Source organism: Podarcis filfolensis (assembly GCF_964270895.1).
Source record: "Podarcis filfolensis genome assembly, chromosome: 12".
Taxonomy (NCBI): Eukaryota; Metazoa; Chordata; class Lepidosauria; order Squamata; family Lacertidae; genus Podarcis; species Podarcis filfolensis.
The window spans coordinates 50,075,877-50,097,582 of NC_139614.1; the positions used below are offsets into that span (position 1 = coordinate 50,075,877).

At 47.7% G+C, this 21,706-nt stretch overlaps 1 protein-coding gene across 1 annotated transcript; it reads right to left on the minus strand.

The window, feature by feature from the left end:
• Window positions 1-62: 62 nt before the first annotated feature.
• Window positions 63-21,474, minus strand: LOC310746101 (cryptochrome DASH-like). Its single transcript, XM_083579830.1, has 14 exons — window positions 21,320-21,474; window positions 19,751-19,923; window positions 18,555-18,648; window positions 17,513-17,643; window positions 17,280-17,428; window positions 15,635-15,723; window positions 13,553-13,626; window positions 13,020-13,109; window positions 12,461-12,540; window positions 10,954-11,013; window positions 8,943-9,100; window positions 8,071-8,190; window positions 2,676-2,852; window positions 63-957 (listed from the first exon to the last, which is right to left on the minus strand). The coding sequence occupies exons 1-14, from the start codon at window positions 21,380-21,382 to the stop codon at window positions 847-849; spliced, it is 1,569 nt and encodes a 522-aa protein (XP_083435956.1). The 5' UTR covers window positions 21,383-21,474; the 3' UTR covers window positions 63-846.
• Between the last annotated feature and the right edge of the window lie 232 nt (window positions 21,475-21,706).

The following is a 21,706-nucleotide window of genomic DNA, read 5'->3' on the forward strand; positions in this document are numbered from 1 at the left end:
GCTTCGTTTGCAAAATGTTTATCAATGGATGGTAAAAGAAAACTGAAAGAAACTCAGAAAAATCTTGATGCCGAAAGCAAGTTTATTTGTCATGATCATTTTTTAATAGCCCAGACCATTTTTGTGGTAGAAAACAAAGCCCATGCTAATATCAAAAACTATTTTCTGAACCTCACGCTTTTCCCCAAAGGTAGGACACCTAGCTAAAAAGAAGACTGCATTGCACAGCATTTAGCACAACTGATTTGTAACTCCTATGTGAGTGATAACTTTAGACTCTTCCAAACAACCTGTTTCTTCCATTATTCATACTGATTCGCTTGCACGACGTTTATGCAGGGGTTAGAATATATCCAGGCTTTATTGAGCAGTTGTTCTGATTTGTTTGCAGGGTGTTAGTACATCTTCCTGCTAATCCTTTTTTCCGCCTCCACGTTTTTCAATGCATTTCCTATCACTTTCCTAACTGCAAAAGTCTGTTTCTTTCTTAAAGCCGCTTTGTGGCACAAGGACGACAGAGCACTTTGATCTGATTTAATTGTGCAACCCTAAAATTCCCCCAGAATGCACTGGAATCCCTCGGTTTGTTTTACAAAGGGGCGGCCATATTAAGTTTGTCAGAATAGCAAGATTCCAGAGGAGGCCAAATTTTCAGTTTGAGTAGCTTTTGCCTCTGCAAGCCTTCAAGTTACACACACAGCTTCGCCCAAAAAATGTGGCCTACCACACCACAGGTTTCCCAGCCCCTGAAGAGCCAAAAAGGGTTACCAGATATACCCAGTAGCAGAGGCCCATTGGGACCCTTAGCCTCTGGGTCATTTTCCCAGGAAACCACAGCCACTCCCCTCAAGATAAGTCTTTGTTCCGAGAAAAATAAAAATCCACTCCTCTATCTTTGTGCTGCTTTGGGGTGTACGGAGGACCTTTCTTTCCCTTCAGAGCGGGACCTTGGCTGTTCTGCAAGAAAGAGGGAAACGGTCAGGAATTCTTACATTTATTACCATTATTATTATTATTTAATTTGGTTTCTTACCCGCCCTGCACCAGAAAGTCCCAGAGCATGTTACAGCAATGTACAATGGTTGAGAGTACTAGACTAGGAGCTGGGAGACCAGGGTTCGAATCCCCACTCAGCCACAAAGCTCACTGGATGAGAGCTTGGGCGCTTCCCTGCTTCTCCCCCTAACCTACCCCACAGGACCGTTGTGAATAAAAGGGCAGAACCGTGTATACGATACAATAATCTTTATTGTCATTGTCCCATACAGAACAACGAAATTGAAAAAAACTACTTCAGACATTCAAAAACCAACAAGCCTGCTATCCCAGCCTGGTTAGCCCCCTAAAAACTCTGATACCCCATAATTAAATACAATACAGTGGTGCCCCGCAAGACGAATGCCTCGCAAGACGGAAAACCCGCTAGACGAAAGGGTTTTCCGTTTTGGAGGTGCTTCGCAAAACGAATTTCCTATGGGCTTGCTTCGCAAGACGAAAATGTCTTGCGAGTTCCTGCGGGGTTTTTTTCCTTTCCCCCCCCCTTTTCCCCAAGCTGCTAAGCCGCTTATCAGCTGATCTGCTAAGCCGCTTATCAGCTGATCCGCTAAGCCCGCTAAGCCGCTAATAGCGCTAATCCGCTAAGCCGCTAATGGGCTTGCTTCGCAAGACGAAAAAACCGCAAGACGAAGAGACTCGCGGAACGGATTCTTTTCGTCTTGCGAGGCACCACTGTACACTCCCATAGAGACTACCTTAAAGGTAAAGGGACCGCTGACCATTAGGTTCAATCGTGGCCGACTCAGGTTGCGGCGCTCATCTCGCTTTACTGGCCGAGGGAACCGGCGTACAGACTTACTACTACTACTGCTGCTACTATTGTTATTACCCACCAGATGGGTTTCCCCAAATACTCTGAGCAGTGCATATAAAAACATAATAGGTCAATATATATATATGTGGATTTTCCCTGGACAAGTGACTTCTTCTTTAAGCTCTCAAGGTTCTTAACCTAGCTCAAGGTTGCCATCTGAACTAGCCAGATGCTTAAAGGTAAAGGTAAAGGGACCCCTGACCATTAGGTCCAGTCGTGGACGACTCTCGGGTTGCGGCGCTCATCTCACATTATTGGCCGAGGGAGCCGGCGTACAGCTTCCGGGTCATGTGGCCAGCATGACTAAGCCGCTTCTGGTGAACCAGAGCAGCACACGGAAACACCATTTACCTTCCCGCCGGAGTGGTACCTATTTATCTATTTGACTTTGACCTGCTTTCAAACTGCTAGGTTGGCAGGAGCAGGAACTGAGCAATGGGAGCTCACCCAGTCACGGGGATTCGAACAGTCAACCTTCTGATCGGCAAGTCCTAGGCTCTGTGGTTTAACCCACAGCGCCACCCGCGTCCCAGAGACTACCTTACACTGCATTTAAAACCAAAATCACATTTGGATAGAAACTGTACACCGCTTGGTGCTCCTTGGAGCAAAAGGCGATATACAAATGTGAGAAATATTAAAAAATCAGGTAAAACAAATTGCAGTCCCTAGAATACGGTGGGTCCCCAAAAGGTATTAAGCCTCTTTTGAAAAGTTTATAGATTGCCCTTCATCAGAAGATCATAGGGCGGTTTTTAGCCGTGCACAGGGCAAGGCAAGTAAGATTGACTGACTTAGCACATACCGGTTTCTGGTTGATGTGCCTGCTCCACTCCCGGGCCATGACGACTGGCAGAGGATAGGTGGCCCCGAGGCTTACGCCAGCCTGAGAAAGGGCAGCGGTGCTCAGGGCCCAAGGGGTGTGTACGTCTCCTCCTTTTATGCCCTGCAATTCCGGAACCCACAGTCGGACGTAGTCTCCCTGCAGAGGCAAACAATTCAGTCTGGTCCTTGCCTGTTGCTGAGGCTCAGTGAGAGAACACCTGCTCGGAAGGCAGGAGATCCCTGGTTCAATCCCTGGTGACTTTCTTTTTTTTAATTAATAATTTAAATTTTATTAGTATTTTCCACACAACAACACAAAAAATATCGAAAAATAATACAAAAAAACACAAAAACCAACATACAAAAAAACCACAAATCCATATCTTACAAGTTAATAAAGAAAAGAAAAACAAACAAACATTGACTTCCACCAATCCCACAACACCTCCTTTACCTCTCATTGTGTTTTCCTGTTTTCCTTATCATCTCTATCCTAGCATTTAGCTATAAATCCCTCTTTCTTTTCCTTTCACTTCACAAGGTTATTCCAGACTCAGCCAGATTTCTGTCCTCGAACCTTGACTTTTAAGGTATTCATTTAAACCCTCCCATTGCTTTTTCACTCTGGCGTCTTTTAGTAGGGCTGGGAATGTCGCCTTTGGGAAACCCTGGAAGCTCAGACACAGCACTGAACTGAACGGACCATTCATCGGAAGTGGTAGAAGGTTGTTGCATGCCGCCACCCCAATCTCTGAGAGGCGTGAGATTCCAGGGGTACCAAGTGCCTACCCAGAATTCGCGATTCCTTTGGAAATGAGCAACAGCAGAGACTGTAGTGTCTTTAGGCTAGATGGGTTATTCAATCAGATTCAAAGTGCTGGCTTTGACCTATGAAGCCTTAAACGGCTCAGGACCGCGATACCTTAAGGACTGCCTTTCCCCCACATAAACCAACCCAGACCCTGCCTCGTCCTCCTTCATGTGCCTCCTTCATGACAACATGAGAACGGGCCTTTTCTGCAGAGGCCCCCCGTTTGTGGGATGGCTCTCCCTCACCTTCATTATCCACCTTTAGGTGCCAGGCGAAAACGTTCCTCTTTGAGCAGGCCTTCGGCTGAATGACGTCTGATGCTCTTTTAAATGTGTTGCGGGAGAGGGGGGTGGTTATTGGTTTGTTTTTGCTCTTATTTTTATTCAATGTTTTGTGTGTTTTTTTTATATTGTACTTTTATGTTGTGAACCGCCCGAGATCTATGCGTATAGGGTGTCATACAAATTGAATATAATAATAAAAAACACACAAACACACACACACACACAACCTGAGTCTATGATGGAGGGGTTCACAACATCAAGACACCAAATGGGTCTTGTTTCTCCCCTAGTCACAGCCGTGAATTCACACAGAAATCAAACATCATGGTCTGACTCTCCAGCTTTCTGCTTTAATTCTGGGTCACGTCACTGCCAACTCTCAACTCCGGCTTTTGCCTTCTTCTAACTATCAGCCAGTTGATGGAGGATCACACAGATCTATTTCCCTTTGTCTCCCTTAATAATAATAATAAATTTTATTTATACCCCGCCCACCCCAGCCAAGACCGGGCTCAGGGCGGCTAACACCAGGTATAAAACAATTGATTAAAATACAACTTAAAAACAAGATTAAAATGCAGCCTCATTTCAGTAGAAACTCAAATCAAAAACTTTGGGGGGGTGAAAACATCAAATCTTCACCAAGGCCAACTATCCATACTGGTCCTACGTGGGCCAGAAAAAAAGCCAAGGAAGTCCCCAAATAGGAGTTCCATCACAGAAGAAGAAAGGAAAAAGGACAGAGGGGACGGGGATCAAGTTGATTCCAAGCCAAAGGCCATGGCCCATCGCCCAGGCCATCGCCTGAATCCAGGAAGCTAGCCCGTCTCACCTTTTAATCCTTGCTGAATCCAGGGGTTAGAAGGGTCTCTGTATACCAGGCACCCCCAAACTCGGCCCTCCAGATGTTTTGGGACTACAACTCCCATCATCCCTAGCTAACAGGATCGGTGGTCAGGGATGATGGGAACTGTAGTCCCAAAACATCTGGAGGGCCGAGTTTGGGGGTGCCTGCTGTATACAGTCCACTCCGTCCCCCCCCCCCCACAACTCATAACACTATGTTCAAAGATCTAACGATCTGCACAGTATCTCAAAGGAGGATTGCAAATACTGCTTCGGGATGTGAGCTTGTTAGCTGATGCATGGACACATGCATTGGGCTCATAAGATCAGGGGCCATTAGCCCCCAACCCAAGGCCAGCGCATGCTCCTTCACTCAGACTCGACGTTGTTCAGTAGGAGAGTACACACAAAGGTCTCAAATCCGCCCCCTGGCACCGGCAGTTAAATGATTTTAGGTCCACAGATGGGGCCAGGCTTTGGAGAGAGAATTTCTATCAGTATGCTAGCTCCTTATAAAGCCAGCAAGGCTATCAGCCCCCAGTACGTTGGCAGCTATCAGAGATGCTCTATTTTATATTCCTCTGCACTTACCACCAGAGTGCAGCCATACAGAGAAAAATACTCTGTATGAGCCTCTCCACCTCCACCTCCATCAATGGAGGAGTGTCTCCACCCCCATCGTTCTGTCTGGACACTGAGGTCCAGCGCTGAGCGCCTTCTGGTGGTTCCCTCGCTGCGAGAAGCCAAGTTACAGGGAACCAGGCAGAGGGCCTTCTCGGTAGTGGCACCTGCCCTGTGGAACACTCTCCCACCAGATGTCAAAGAGAAAAATAACAACCAAACTTTTAGAAGAAATCTAAAGGCAGCCCTGTTTAGGGAAGCTTTTAATGTTTAATAGGTTATTGTATTTTAGTGTTTTGCTGGAAGCCGCCCAGAGTGGCTGGGGGGATCCAGCCAGATGGGTGAGGTATAAATAATAAATTATTATTATTATTAATTATTATTATGAACTTTCCTGGATTGCTCTGTGCCGCAGTCCAAACTGGCTAGGAAAGTGGAATCACACATTTGTTGACGTTACAGGAGCCAGAATCTAGTACTAAAAGAGTTTTAGAACTAATTCAAGAATTTGGTCAGGTGGCAGGATTTAAATTGAATAAGACCAAAACTAAGGTTTTAGAGAAAAATATGACATTGTTTGAAAAAGAGAAATTTCAGAATGAAACAGGTCTGTCTGTGGTGAGGAAGGTGAAATATCTGGGGATTAACATGACATCTAAAAATGGGAACTTATTTAAAAATAATTATGAGAAATGCTGGTCAGAAGTGAAAAAAGATCTCGAAATATGGTCAAATTTGAAGCTTTCCTTGATGGGTCGAATAGCAGCTATAAAGATGAATGTATTGCCTAAAATGTTGTTTTTGTTTCAAACATTACAAATTGTGGACAAGATGGAATGTTTTAAGAAGTGGCAGAAAGATATTTCTAAATTTGTCTGGCAGGGCAAGAAGCCTAGGATAAAATATAAGATTTTAACTGATGCAAAAGAAAGGGGTGGCTTCGCCCTGCCAGACTTCAGACTCTATTATGAGTCAGCAGCATTCTGCTGGTTGAAAGACTGGCTGCTTCTTGAAAACACAGACATTTTGGACTTAGAAGGTTTTAACAATGTTTTTGGATGGCATGCATATTTGTGGTATGACAAGGTTAAAGCTCACAAAGCGTTTAAAAATCACATTGTTAGGAGATCTTTGTTTAATGTTTGGACTAGATATAAGGATTTACTGGAAAACAAAACCCCAAGGTGGTTGTCACCAATGGAAGCGAAAGCTCAGAAAAAAATCAATATGGAGGCCAGTTGGCCAAAATATTGGGAAATTTTGGAGCAAGAAGGAGATAGACTGAAATTGCAGAGTTTTGAGAAATTAAAAAACAAAGTCCGAGACTGGTTACATTATTTTCAGATAAGGGAGGCATATAATTTGGACAGGAAAATTGGCTTCCAGGTGGAAAAATCTAAATTAGAAACAGAAGTGCTAGAACCTAAAACTAAAATCATGTCAAAAATGTATAACTTGCTGCTGAAATGGAATACACAGGATGAAACGGTTAAGTCAGCTATGATTAAATGGGCACAAGATCTTGGACATAACATCATGTTTGCTGATTGGGAACAGTTATGGACCACAGGTATGAAATTCACGGCATGTAATGCCTTAAGAGAGAATATTATGAAAATGATATACAGGTGGTACATAACCCCAGTCAAGCTTGCAAAAATATATCACTTGCCCGATAATAAATGCTGGAAATGTAAGGAAGTTGAAGGTACATTCTTTCACCTATGGTGGACGTGCCCAAAGATTAAGGCCTTCTGGGAAATGATTTATAATGAAATGAAAAAGATACTTAAGTATACCTTCCTGAAAAAACCAGAGGCTTTTCTCTTGGGCATAGTCGGCCATCTGGTGCTAAAGAAAGACAGAATTTTCTTTATGTACGCTACAACGGCAGCAAGAATACTTATAGCAAAGCACTGGAAGACTCAGGATCTACCCACTCTGGAAGAATGGCAGATGAAGTTGATCGACTGTATGGGACTGGCAGAAATGACCGGCAGAATCCGCGACCAGGGAGAAAAGTCAGCAGAAGAAGATTGGAAGAAATTTAAGGACTATCTACAGAAATATTATAAAATTAATGAATTTTGAAAAGATGTTGGTTTGAACTTTGGTGGGGACTAGCTGTTATGATAAAGATAATGGGGATTATAATGGTTTATGTTATTAAATTTAAAAAAAAAAGCTGAATGGAAAATAAGGTTTTATTTTAAAAGGAATGTTAAGAGATTAGGATTTGCTGAATTAATAAGGTGAACTAGAGAACAAGAAGGGGAGGTATGAGGAAGTCAAAGAAATATGTGATTGAAAAACTGTTATTGAAACTGAATTGTTTTTAATATTTTTCTTTTTCTCTTTTTTGTGTTTATATAAAATTGGAAAATCTAATAAATATTCATTTAAAAAAAAAAAGGAAAGTGGAATCACATATTTGAGGACTCTGCCCATTAAGTAAAACAAAGCACTTCCTTGCAAATGGAAAGCTAGCCTTCCAGGGTTTTAACCTAGCCTTCTTCCTGAAATGCTGGCTTTATCGCTGTCAGTCTTACTTAGAGATGTGAGGGGTTGGAATTGAGGCCTTTACGCGCTTCCAAAAAGATGCTCTGCCACGGAGGTCTTCCTGCTCTGGCCCCTCCCCAGTTTTGCTGGGTCGTTTAAGAGAACACACCTCTCACACACTTTAATGAAATAAAATGGTTGACCATACCAAATTCCCCCTATTACGCCTGGTGGTATCTCATAAAGCCTAACGCAACAAAGGAAGCAGGATACTGTGTGGTGTTCAGTGTCAGGGTTTCCCAGCAAGAACCTACGTTGCTGTCGTAATCCAAGCCTTGTTTAATCATGTTGAATTTCCGGTTCTCCCTCGGATCGTTGCCGACTCCAGCGCTGTACAACCAGTTGCCATAGTTGCTGCAGACATCATAATCCACCTTGAATTTAGGAAACACATATACATATATGTGTATATATATATATCTATATATCACAATGACTTGTTAAAAAGGGCTTGATCAGATATTCAATGCAATCCTCTTCCTTTTCTGAGATGGCTCCCAATTTGCTAAAGTTGCATTGACGATTCCAAGGGATTTCGGGAAGGTATCTTGACCTCTCAGCTGTGCACGACATGAGGTGCTCAGCCAAAGATACATTTTATCTTTAGGGAAGCTTTTAATGTTTGATGTATTACAGCATTTTAATATTTTTTTGGAAGCCACCCAGAGTGGTTGGGGAAGCCCAGCCAGATGGGTGGGGTATAAATAATAAATAATAATAATAATAATAATTATTATTATTATTATTATTATTATTCAGTTCTTTGAAGAAAACATCCTCTGCCCCTGGCTTTAGCCCAGCTGGGTGGCTGCCGCTAGAGATTATTATCTTTATTAAGCCGTTTATAATATTCTAATAGATAAATAATAAAACACACCACACACCTATATCTCCACAGTGCCTGTGAGGCTGTGCACACTCTACAATACGTCCTCCAAAGACTCACGCATTGCATTATTCCTGCATTGCAGCGGGTTGGACTAGATGACCGTCAGGGTCCCTTTTCCAACTCTACCATTCTACGACTCCTGGGAACTTATTCCAATCCTGCATACCTCTCAAAACCCAGGGTGAATTCCAGCAACCAGCTGGCCTTAAGATATAAGCGAAGTTGCTCCCATCTTACCAGCAGGGACTCAAACCATTCGGCTCCCATCCTCCAGTCCAAACCCAAATCCTTGGTCAAGAAACTGGCCACATTCTGGCGCCCTCTGTTCGACATGAAGCCCGTGGCAGCCAGCTCACGCATGTTGGCGTCGACAAACGGAACCCCCGTTTTTCCTTCTGCAGGAACAAGAAGTCACACAGACACACAGACACTTTTGTACAGTGGTACCTCGGGTTACAGACGCTTCAGGTTACAGACTGCGCTAACCCAGAAATATTACCTCGGGTTAAGAACTTTGCTTCAGGATGAGAACAGAAATCATGCGCTGGCGGCGTGGCAGCAGCGGGAGGCCCCATTAGCTAAAGTGGTACCTCAGGTTAAGAACAGTTTCAGGTTAAGAACAAACCTCCAGAATGAATTAAGTTCTTAGCCTGAGGTAAAGGTAAAGGTAAAGGGACCCCTGACCATTAGGTCCAGTCGTGGCTGACTCTGGGGTTGCAGTGCTCATCTCGCTTTATTGGCTGAGGGAGCCGGTGTACAGCTTCCGGATCATGTGGCCAGCATGACTAAGCTGCTTCTGGCGAACCAGAGCAGCACACGGAAACGCCGTTTACCTTCCTGCCGGAGCGGTACCTATTTATCTACTTGCACTTTGATGTGCTTTCGAACTGCTAGGTTGGCAGGAGCAGGGACCGAGCAACGGGAGCTCACCCCGTTGTGTGGATTCGAACCGCCGACCTTCTGATCGGCAAGTCCTAGGCTCTGCGGTTTAACCCATAGCGCCACCCGTGTCCCTGTATAAATACTGAGATACTGCTTCATTCTGCAAACCGAGAGGCGGGAAAGAGGGCTTTCGTGCTATAGTCCGGGCCTTAACATTTTGGTTTCCCCACCTATATAATCTGAACGAATCAGCACTTCAAATCTTATTTGAAAGATGGTGATGGACCAGCCGCCTGAGGACAGCAGGCTAGCTGGAGAGATGGAGGGTAGCCTAGCTTAAGGGACTCAGGAGAAATGGGGGCACAAATGCCACCCACCTGCCTGCTGTTCTGCAGTCCAAGGCAGTTGTCTCACTCTGTGGTGGCTGGTGCCAATTGGGTCTGGTAGGGCCGGAGATAAGGAAGCCAATGGTGGGCGGAGCCACAGCCAACGGTGGGCGGAGCCAACTCAGGCTACAATAAACACTAGGCTTATTGCCTCAATTTTACAGGTAATAATATCGTTTTCTAACGTTCTGTTTACACCGCAGTACCTGTTGCGCTATGGAAATGCAGCCTTTTGATCAATATACCACTAGGTCGTGTTAAATTGTAAACTGCAGTAAATAACTTAAGTTTGGGAGGCTGCCCCAGATTCCATCATGCGGAATTGCAACGCAAACATCCTGAGTTAATGGGATTGCAAACAGGCTTTTTAATGCAGGCATAGGCAAACCCGGCCCTCCAGATGTTTTTGGCCTACAACTCCCATCATCCCTAGCTAACAGGCCCAGTGGTCAGGGATGATGGGAGTTGTAGTCCCAAAACATATGGAGGGCCGAGTTTGCCTGTGCCTGTTTTAATGGAAACAAATCAACAAGGAAATGAACGCTGAGCTTCCTCTGTGTTCCCAAGAAGTGGATTTTCCCATCTTCCTCCCTTCCTTTCTTCCTACATGGATTAAGGAGGAGGAAGTTGAGGGTGGTTGTATGTAAGAAGGCAGGCAGGTTTGGGGAGAGATGCCGGAGGTCAGGCAGAGGACCAGCCTCCACTGTGACCAACCTACCCTCTAATGGACCAAACTCCACTGGTTTCATTCTGCCTAATGGTAGGGCTGGCCAGGGCCGGCCCAAGACATTTTGGCACCCGAGGCGAACCACAAAACGGCACCTCCCTCTGCCAGTTGAGATGAGAGAGGGGAGTGAAAATCGGAATTAAAGGAGAAAGTGATTATCAGCGTTGGAATGAGTGGGGTAGGCGACGGTGGAGGAGAAGCAGGCGATGGCGCATGTGCCAGCAGATCTCTTGCCCCTCATTGGTTTACTGACCTTTCCAAGAGTCAAACAGTTTGGGGTCCTTCTTCCAGGGAACCTCTTTATCCTGGAGCCCTACGTGGGGAGACAGGATTGGCTGGGCATTAGGGGGCATTGTCGGATGGCAAGGGGTTTCTATTCCAGAAGTGGCAGCTGGGATTTCCCATACAAGACTGAAGGTCTTCAAAGAATCCTGTTCAGGCACAGCTCTGAGACTTGGGCTGCCATCCAAAACCAAGAGGTACAAAGTATGCAGATGTACTTTTCTCAGACTAGGGTTCACATTTTTCTCCTGCATATATTTAGGGAATGTTCATCCATTTATTTATTTATTATTATTTTCCTTTCTGGTGGCAGGGTCTTGAACAATTGCTGTTTAAAATGTGACCCAGCTTCCTCCAAGCCCTGAATAAACACATTTTTCTTCAAGTTGCACCCAGGCTGGACTTTATTGCCCAAGTTCAATAAAAAAAAGTGAAGAGGAACTTCTCCAGCGCTAAGGACCCAGTGCAGATAATAAACGACCGTATTTTTTGCTCTATAGGACACACCGGACCATAGGAAGGGGAGAACAGGGGAAAAAATTTCTCCCCCTCTCTGCTCAGCGCCCCTTCAGCGAAGCGGCAGGAGAAACGGAGCCCCTTCCATTTCTCCTCCCGCTTCGCTGAAGGGGCGCTGTGCAGCTCTCCCTCTCTGCTGAAGCCAGGAGAGTCTTGCTCTCCCGGCTTCAGCAAAAGGAACCCGAAGCCTGCGGAGCGCAGCGCGAGGTCCCGCTGCACTCCAAAGGCTTCAGGCGGCTATCCCTGAAGCCTGGAGAGCGAGAGGAGTCAGTGCGCACCAACCCCTCTCGCTCTCCAGCCTTCAGCAAAAGCAACGCGAAGCCTCTGGAGTGCAAAGGGAGCGCTCCCTCTGCGCTTCAGAGGCTTCGCGTTGCTATCGCTGAAGCCAAGGAGCCTGCATTCGCTCCATAGGACGCACACACATTTCCCCTTAATTTTTGGAGGGGTAAAAGTGCGTCCTATAGAGCGAAAAATACGGTACATCTTTGGCTACACATAACTGATATTGTTGAGTCAACAGCAGAGTGGTAAAACCCAAGAGCAGGACCCAATGGAGACAGATGCATAGGCAGCCATGGGGCTGCACTGCGAACCTTGCATTTTCTTGAGGGATTACAAACATGGGGGTTTTAATTGCTCTTTTAACTGATAAGATCTGAACGAATTTGCCTAGGAATAAACGGGAAGGAAGAATTCTTTCCTTGTATTTGGATCAGGGATGAGGAACCTCTTCCTTCCCGAAGGTAGCTTTCCCTCTTGGCCAACCTTCTGAGAGGCCACATGACCCTGGTGGGAGGGGCCAGTTGCAGGAAGTGGGCGTGACACAAGCAAAGTGGGCGTGGCCACCGATGTGGCAGGCGTCAGCCATTTGTGAGTGTGAGGTTTCTGTTTTCCATCCATGCAAGAAAGAGGCCTGGCTCCTTTCCACCATCTTGACCAGAAAGGGCAATTCACTCACTTACCTCTCACAAAGAAAATCCTCCTGCCGTATTTCAGGGCCACAAACCGAAAGTAATCCCTCCACACCAGTTCAAAAAGCACCCTGGGAGAGTAAATACACACAAACACACATAGGTATTACAACCTCCTGCAATGAAGGAAACTCAGCTAAATAATTCCTAGCAGACAGCCATCCAACCTATAATAATAATTATAATTATTTTTTATTTATATGCTGCCCATCTGACTGTGTTGCCCAGCCACTATGAGCAGCTTCCAACAAATTATAAACGTTAAATTTTTTAACCTTTGTTTTAAAACATCTGGGGGGCATCTTGTGTGAGGGTTTTCTTTAAAAATTATTTTTCACTTCCCTCTCTGAACCTGCTCTATCCACATTCCGCACTGTCAGTTATCTCATTCCGTGACATCACAGAAACCCAGCCAATGGCTGCAGAGTGATGTATGTGTGTGTCTAAGAAAGAGAGGGAGGGGGAGAGGCAGGCAGAACGTGAACAAGAGGATAATTTTCTCTCTCCCGTGTTAATGTTTCCAAAGCAGGCCATGTTGTTTATATCCTACCAATAGGTGCTCTGATTTGCTGTTCTCTCTTTTTCGTATTTCCGGATCTGCTCGTAAATATACCGGGGCGAGATGCAGCCCACAGCCAGCCTAGAAGACAAATCAAGGATGTCATGAGGGATGTGATCTCTGAGGGTGGAATGCCATCATTTAGGTGATGGAGCTGAACTCAGAACATCCACTGTTTAATTTGAGGCATAGCCCATCTTAAGTGCATAACGACATGCTCGATTACCACCACCTACTCACATTGATTAAATCCGAGTTCATATTTAATTAAATCAACTTTAATTAAGTTGATTTCTATTACTTGCGTATCACGTGGCTCTGAGCTGTGAGGTTATGCAAAGCGGACCTTCCCGTGGGCTTTCGTACAACATTGTCATAGATGCAGGCAAAAAAAGCATATCAATAGGCAATTGGGCTGCTCTTTGTCCAAAGCCACATTGGGATGCACGTTGAGTGACGCCCACTGAGAAGGCAGATGTCTCTGAAACAGGATTACCCAATCCTAAGCGCATGAAGACATTTACCAGGGTGCAAACTTGGTCGAATAATCCACTCCAATCAATCCGTTCCGTGTCTCCTTGTACGAAGCGACTAGGTTCTGTGCAAATGGACGTACACGTCAGGCATTTACAAGGAAACATAAAAAGTGCTTTAAAAACAGCAACACTTTTTCTATAAATGCAAGAGATTGCAAATTGAACAGTGTAGAACGAATCTATGAACATAACGTCTGAGACAGAGATTTCTACATCTAAGAGAGCCCTCTAGTGGCCAGGATCGGGAGTTATGCAGCCATGAAATGAATGAAGTGGGCAATTCGGAGGTTTCCATTATTTATATGGGGGTGGGCAGGCAGGTTTGTGTAAATTAGATCGCCAGATAAAGAACCCTTAGCAAGCCATAAGGTCATCAGTTAGCTAACTAATTAATCGAATAAATCTGAAGAAATGTGCAAGTGAATTAGCAACACTTCAATTTCAGGGAAAGCCTTCCCTGTTTGCTTTGTCCAGGCCAGACCATCATAGGAGAGGCATTCCTGCCCGTTTTGAGAAAAAAGAGGGAGATAGCTCTTCTAAGGAAGCACTTTCATATTGCCCTTATTAAATAAAATTCATTTTTAACACATACACAATTTGCAGCCTGATTAATTGGGGTGGGGGGGTGTTGCGTGACTTTCAATCAATACAAAGATCTCAACAATAGTTAAACAGCTAATCTCTGCGACATTTTCCATTTTAAAAATACCATATTTTTTGCTCTATAAGACTCACTTTTTCCCTCCTAAAAAGTAAGGGGAAATGTGTGTGCGTCTTATGGAGTGAATGCAGGCTGCGCAGCTATCCCAGAAGCCAGAACAGCAAGAGGGATTGCTGCTTTCACTGCGCAGCAATCCCTCTTGCTGTTCTGGCTTCTGAGATTCAGAATATTTTTTTTCTTGTTTTCCTCCTCCAAAAACTAGGTGCGTCTTGTGGTCTGGTGCGTTTTATAGAGCGAAAAATACGGTAAATGCCAAGGGAATTTGCAACAGTAAAATGACAAGAATAAAACAAATAAAACAATTGCAGAACAAGGGTCCCTAAAAGCTGTCAGTAAACAACACCGCAATTCACTAAATCAGAGGTGAAGAACGTCAGACCGGGGGGGGGGGGGGATAGAGAGTCCCTGAGGGCCACCACCTGGCCCTCAAAACTCTCCCCTGACCAATACCTTCCACTGGCCCCGACTCATGCCTCAAGAGTTTTGGCCCCGCCGAAATGTGTCCACGAATTTGGATCGTGCCTCTTGCTTGCCTTACATGAAGGACAGAGAGGTGTGCATAGAAACTGGCTTGCTTTTCAAGCTAGTCTTCCTCTGTTGCCTCTGGCCCTCAGAAGATTGTCCAGAAGGGGAATGCGGCCCTTGAGCTGAACAGGGCTCCGCAGTCCCCAACTAAAGGTTACGCTCCATGTTTGCATGTGTACACCCCCCCCAGAGGCGGAGAGAGCAGACAGATGGACGAGCAGGTAAAGCTCTCTTGCGCCGAGTCAGAACATCGTTCCATCTAGTCCAAGATTGTCTGCACGGGCCGGCAGCCCCTTTCCAGGGTTCCAGATTAGGACTGTTCTGCAACCTTGCTAACACAGACTTTTTAGCTAGAGATATTGGAGGCTAGGGACGCAGGTCGCACTGTGGTCTAAACCACAGAGCCTAGGACTTGCCGATCAGAAGGTTGGCGGTTCAAATCCCCACAACGGGGTGAGCTCCCGTTGCTCGGTCCCTGCTCCTGCCACCCTAGCAGTTCGAAAGCATGTCAAAGTGCAATTAGATAAATAGGTAACACTCCGGCGGGAAGGTAAACGGCGTTTCCGTGCGCTGCTCTGGTTCACCAGAAGCGGCTTAGTCATGCTGGCTACATGACCTGGAAGCTGTATGCCAGCTCCCTCGGCCAATAAAGCGAGATGAGCGCCACAACCCCAGAGTTGGCCACAACTGGACCTAATGGTCAGGGGTCCCTTTACCTTTATTGGGGGCTAAGCCAGGCTGCCCCCCTCCCCGAACACAAAGCACTGTCTCTCCTCTCAAAACCAAAACAAGCCCTCTCCCAATTCTACAATTCTATGAATTACCGTGTCCCAGAAGTAATGCTGCAGCCTCATTAAGGCCTGTGTCTCTCCTCCGCCGCAAGGGAAGGCAGTGCGGGGATCGACTGACGGATCTGCCGAGGAAGGGGGAAGAATCAACTTGAGCAAAAAGGGGGGGGGATTCCTGCCCTGAAAACACCCTCCAAATCCTGCAGTTAGGGGTGGGGTTGGCTATCCAGTTAAACAAAGCAGGATTTGCAACAAAATGCTGCCGTTCTCCCATTTAGATGGAGATGCTGTCGAGATGCATCCAAGGGAACGGGGGCAATTTGCAGGCCCCCACCTGGCCCCAACCCACCGGCCGGCAGCCGGGCAAACTCCGGTCCTTTCGAACAGCATCAAACAGCGACTCACAGCTTCAGAAGTCTTCAGGAACTTGAGCACGCCTTAAGCAGCAGAGTGAATAACCCGCAACAGAAGCGGCGGACAGAGGCATAGGTAAAGCATATTTACAAGCATAGTTCAGCATAGTTCAGGACAGAGAAAAACATGTCTGCTCTCTTTCATGTCCCAGAGCAAGAAGCACTAAGCAAAAGCAATACACAAATGTAAGTACCCAGCAAGCTGTGCTGGAATGTAAATAGACATGTGTGATGGCCTGGGATTCAGACTCGGAGGCTGAACCTGAGGAATCCCAGCCTGCACAGGAGTCCCCGCCTCCAGAACCAGCTGAGTCGGGGCTGGGGCTTGAACCTGTGCTGGATCCTCAGGTGCAGGCACCAGCTGAGTGTGCTCTGGCTCCCGAAGTGATGGAGGACCCATTGCCTGCAGGTGCTCCACTCTCAGCCCCGTCAGAGGAAGCTGAGGTTGCCTCTGGGTCTGGTAACCCTCCAGCCTCTCCTGAGCTGCAGAGGCTCAGGGCAGAGAGGCGGAGGGAACAAAGTTCCCGCAGGAGGAGCACTTGCCTCCAGGCCAGGAGAGGTGAGTCACCTGTGGACCAGAGCCGCCCTGTGCCTCGGGGCAGATAAAAGCCGGCCAGCCCCAGTCCCGGGTTGCAGGAGCAACATTGTTGGTAGCCTGTTCCTGCCTGCACCCTGTCCTGCTCTTCTGCCAGAGCTCCTGACCTCACCCGACTCCCTGCCTTGGACCCTGCTTCAGCTTTGACGGACGGCCTCCATACCGCACCCTCGACCTCGGATTGGATTCGGACCTCACCACATGGTTAACCCTCGGGACCAGCACAACATGTAACATACAACAATCCACATATCTGTTCCTCTTAGGGTGGAACAGAACATCAATATCCTAACATCTGCTGCCGGGGTGGGTGGAGGATGGAGAGATTTAGCTGTGATTCCTGCGTTGGAGGGGGTCAGACTAGACAGGGTCGTCTTTAGCATATGCGGCACCGGGGTGCAAAAAACCGCCCATTACCCCCAATGAGCTTTTTTGCAGCTCATGCCACTGCAGGAGGAGAGCAATCCCTGCAGAGGTTTGGGAGGGAAGCTGCATGCCCACCAGCCACCTGGCGCCCCCCAGAATTCGGCGCCGAGGTGCCCTGCATCCCTTGAAGCAATGGTAAAGACGGCCCTGAGACTAGAGGACCCTATGATTCTATATGTGCATAAGCAGTGCCAATTCCACCATAAACACCGGTGCAGTGAAAAATGCTGGGCGAAACCATCCCTACCTTGCATCCCAAAATCTTCCAGTTTGGGGATGTTCCCTTCTTCCACGCCTGGAGGCAAAGGCTTCAGCTGAGTGGCCATTTGCAGAAGAGGCCGGACCTTCACCTGGGACTCCACGGCTTTCCGGAACTGGGTGTACACATCGGGCAACCTGCAAAACAGAGTCCCACTAACATATCGAGGGCTACAGGTTCCCAGTCACTACTATAAGGTCAGGGCTAGGGGCTCAGCTCACCTGGAAATGTGCTTGAAGGGCAGGTCGTCCCGATGATAGAGCGTCGACCCCCAGAACTTCTGGGCCACCACCCCCTGCTCAGAGCACACCTGCAGCAGCCCCTTCTCCACATCCAGCTCTTCCTTTGTCGCCTAGAGTAAGCGGGAAGCAAAAGAGAGAGATTCTCCCATCTGTGCAACAACTGCAACAGTGAGCCAGCAATAAATCACACTGTGCATCTTGGAGGAAATAAGGATTTGTTTTAAGTTTTTAATGTGTGCTAAAACTCGGTCTGGTTTCTTTTTTCATTGTTTAACCACATCAGTTAACAAACATGGATACATATGCTACAATGTTATTGTTTTAGTTAAATAAATTGTTTAAATTGTTATTAAGGAAATGATTCTTTTTCTCCTTCCAATAAAGTACAGCAGAAAAGTTGTCCAAATATAAACGGTTAACCTCCCAATAATTTCATAATTATCTATGTATTTCTAATAGTATAACCAAATCGGCAATTTTTGATATAACTGTAAAAACTATTTTCAGTTAATTTGTTTTCGTGACTGTGTGGATCCCAGTTCAGCTACTGATTGATTGATTGATTGATTGTGTGACTGCAGAAATGGATAAAAGCCCCCTATCCAAACAGTGACTATCATCAGTGCAGGTAAGAAAATTTTTTTTAATTTTTATCATCTACAATACTGTTTTATAGTACCATGGATTATAGTCCATTGATTATTGCTTTCAATTTATGGATCAATGGTCTCATTAGACAGTAAAATTCCTGTTAAATTGCTGTTTTAGGGGTTGTTATTTAAAAGTCTGGAACGGATTAATCCATTTTGCATTACTTTCTATGGTAAAGCGCGCCTTGGTTTTGGAACGCTTTGGTTTTGGAACAGACTTCCTGGATGGATTAAGTTTGAGAACCAAGGTACCACTGTATTGGCTATTCTGGTTGGGGGCTGATGGGAGTTGGAGTCCCAAGGATATCTGGAGGGCCAGAGATACCCCATCACTGGTTTAAGCTCTGAAACCGTGAGAGATCTTTCCTTACCTCTTCGTGGAAGACCACGGCAGCCACAGAACCGAGCTGGGAAATAAGATCGCAGACGACATCTTCCGGCTTCCCTTTTCGCACCACCAGATTACTATGGAGGAAGAACGGCCAGCAGAAAATTAAACAGCAGCATGATCCTACTTGGCCACATCTGCACTTAAGGCACTGAATGCAGCACTGTACCACTTTAAACAGCCACGGCTTCCCCCAAGGAATTCTGGGAACTGTAGTTTGCCGAGACTGCTAAGAGTAGTCTGAAGACCCTGATTCCTCTACAGAGCTACAATACCCAGAGTTCCCTAGGAAGAAGGGGTGATTGTTAGACCACAGCAGCTTCACCTGCAGACATTAGCAGGAGAGAAATGCCTCCATGCTGTGAAAAGCTTCATCAGTTAAATCCGGCAGATCAAATTACGGTTGCGAGCGCAGGAGCGGATCAGGCTGCCTATCTCTCTGGTCTGCTGGCCACTGTACTAGAAAGAGCATTTAGGGGATGAAGTGCAGCTGTGTCTGGAACGGCAAACTGCATCAAACGAAGTACAGTGGTACCTCGGTTTACGAACTTAACCGGTTCCGGAGGTCCGTTCTTAAACCGAAACCGTTCTTAAACTGAGGCATGCTTTCCTTAATGAGGCCTCCCGCCACCAGTGCCTTCCACCGTTCGGCTTCCGTTCTTAGACCAAGGTAAAGTTCACAAACTGGGAAACCACTTCCCGTTTTGCAGAGTTCGTAAACTGAATAGTTCATAAACAGGGCTGTTTTTAAACCGAGGTACCACGGTATACACTGGGATGCGGGTGGCGCTGTGGGTTAAACCACAGAGCCTAGGACTTGCCGATCAGAAGGTCGGCGGTTCGAATCCCTGTGACGGGGTGAGCTCCCGTTGCTCAGTCCCTGCTCCTGCCAACCTAGCAGTTCGAAAGCATGTCAAAGTGCAAGTAGATCAATAGGTACCTCTCCGGCGGGAAGGTAAACGGCGTTTCTGTGTGCTGCTCTGGTTCGCCAGAAGCGGCTTAGTCATGCTGGTCACATGACCCGGAAGCTGTACGCCGGCTCCCTCAGCCAGTAAAACGAGATGAGCGCCGCAACCCCAGAGTTGTCCACGACTGGACCTAATGGTCAGGGGTCCCTTTACCTTTACCACTGTATACAAAAACGGGTTTCGAAACTAGCACTGATGAGGCTGCACACACCTGCCCTTTTTCTTGAGCGTCTCCCTGAGATCTTCCACACTCTCCAGCAGAAACTTGAGGCGATAGGGGCCAGTCTTGGGGAACTGATAGTAATGGGTTTCCGCGTAGTGCCGGGCATCAAAGCAATATAGAGGAATGACAAAGTCTGCGTTGCTGTGTGCCCAGTGGAGAACCTGTGGGGGCAGACGGGATCAGCATCAGAAACACAGGAACACTCAGGCCCATTGGTCCATCTAGCTCAGTATTGTCAACACTGACTGGCAGCAGCTCTCGCCTTCCTCATTTAATCCCCACAACAACCCTGTGAGGTAGGGTTAGGATGGTGGGAAAGCAGTGGCTGGCCCAGGGTTACAAAGTGAGTGTGCTGGTCCCGAGGGTTAACCGTTCGGTGAGGTCCGAGTTCAGTCCGAGGTTGAGGGTGCAGTATGGAGGCCGTCAAAGCTGAAGCTGGGTCCAAGGTGAGGTAAGGAACTCTGGCAGAAGAGCAGGACAGGGTGCAGGCAGGAACAGACTACCAACAATGTTGCTCCCGCAACCTGGGACTGGGGCTGGCTGGCTTTTTTCTGCCCCGAGTCATAGGGTGGCCCCAGTCCACAGGTGACTCACCTCTCCTGGCCTGGAGGTGAGCATCCCTCCTGCGGGAACTTAGTTCCCTCTGCCTCTCTGCCCTGAGCATCTGCAGCTCAGGAGAGGCTGGAGGGTCACCGGACTCAGAGGCAACCTCAGCTTCCCCTGACGGGGCTGAGAGTGGAGCACCTGCAGGCAATGGGTCCTCCATCACCACAGGAGCCAGAGCAGACTCAGCTGGTGCCTGCACCTGAGGATCCAGCACAGGTGAGGACCCTTCCGGCTCAAGCCCCAGCCCCGGCTCAGCTGGTTCTGGAGGCGGGGACTCCTGCGCAGGCTGGGATTCCTCAAGTTCAGTCTCCGAGTCTGAATCCCAGGCCATCACAGTGAGCATCATGGCCAAGTGGGGATTTGAACCCTAGCCTCCTAGGTCCTGGTGTGACACTCTAACCACTACACCACACTGCCCAGCTAGCTGTACCAAGGGCCCGCATTCATAGAAGGTGGCACCTTATGCTTCTGACTTCCGCAGATGAACACACCCACCCTATCCGGTTGCGCTTCAAAGAGGCTTTTGCTTAGGGAAAGCACAGGGCTGCCTCCTCCTCCTTGGTCCCTGCGCTTCATAACAAGCCCCGCCCTGTTCCCTCCCCCGCGCTGTTTGATAACTTAGCTCGTGACGTCACGGGCACTTCAAAAGCAGCACATGGGGGAGGCGGGGCTTCGAGCGCCAGCGGCAAAGTTACATAAACTTCGGAGCCGCGCTTTCTGGAGCGCAAAAGCCGGACCGGCGAGGCTCTTGGAGAGGTCCTGCTCTGGCCAGCCCAGCGGGGCGCGCTGAAGGCCGCCGAGGGTCATTCCCTCCCGGCTTCCCCCGGACCGAGGTCCCCCTCCTAGACAACCCGTGTGTCTCCCAATTGCTTTGCTCTGGCGTTGTTGGGGGGGGGGGTTCCCGCGATCTGCCGCTTTGCTGCGCCCAGGGCGCACCGTCCGAGCCCGTACCTCGTTATCGTGGTAGCGCAGGTCGTTCCGCAAAACACACAGGGCTGTCCTCAGCGCGGCCATGGGGGCGATCGGAGCCTGCTGTAGCGCCCCGGCCTTCCACTGCGAGGGGGCGGGAGGTGCCCAAGCCCCGCCGCCCACAGGGGAGGAGCCGCACCCGGCTTCTTTCCGCGGCGCACCCTTTGCAGGACTCCCTGGAGAGGCGCGGGGTGGTGGGGTGGCGTGTTTTAACCGCGCGCCTGGCGCGTTCAGAGGCCAAAGCGAAGCTGTGTGAAGGGTCTACTCCGGGGCAAGGACTGCGGGGCAAAGGTCTATGACCGTTCCCCCACGCACATAGCAGAATGAGCATGAGGGTCCCCAAGCGCTGCAGGGATAACTGCCCCATTT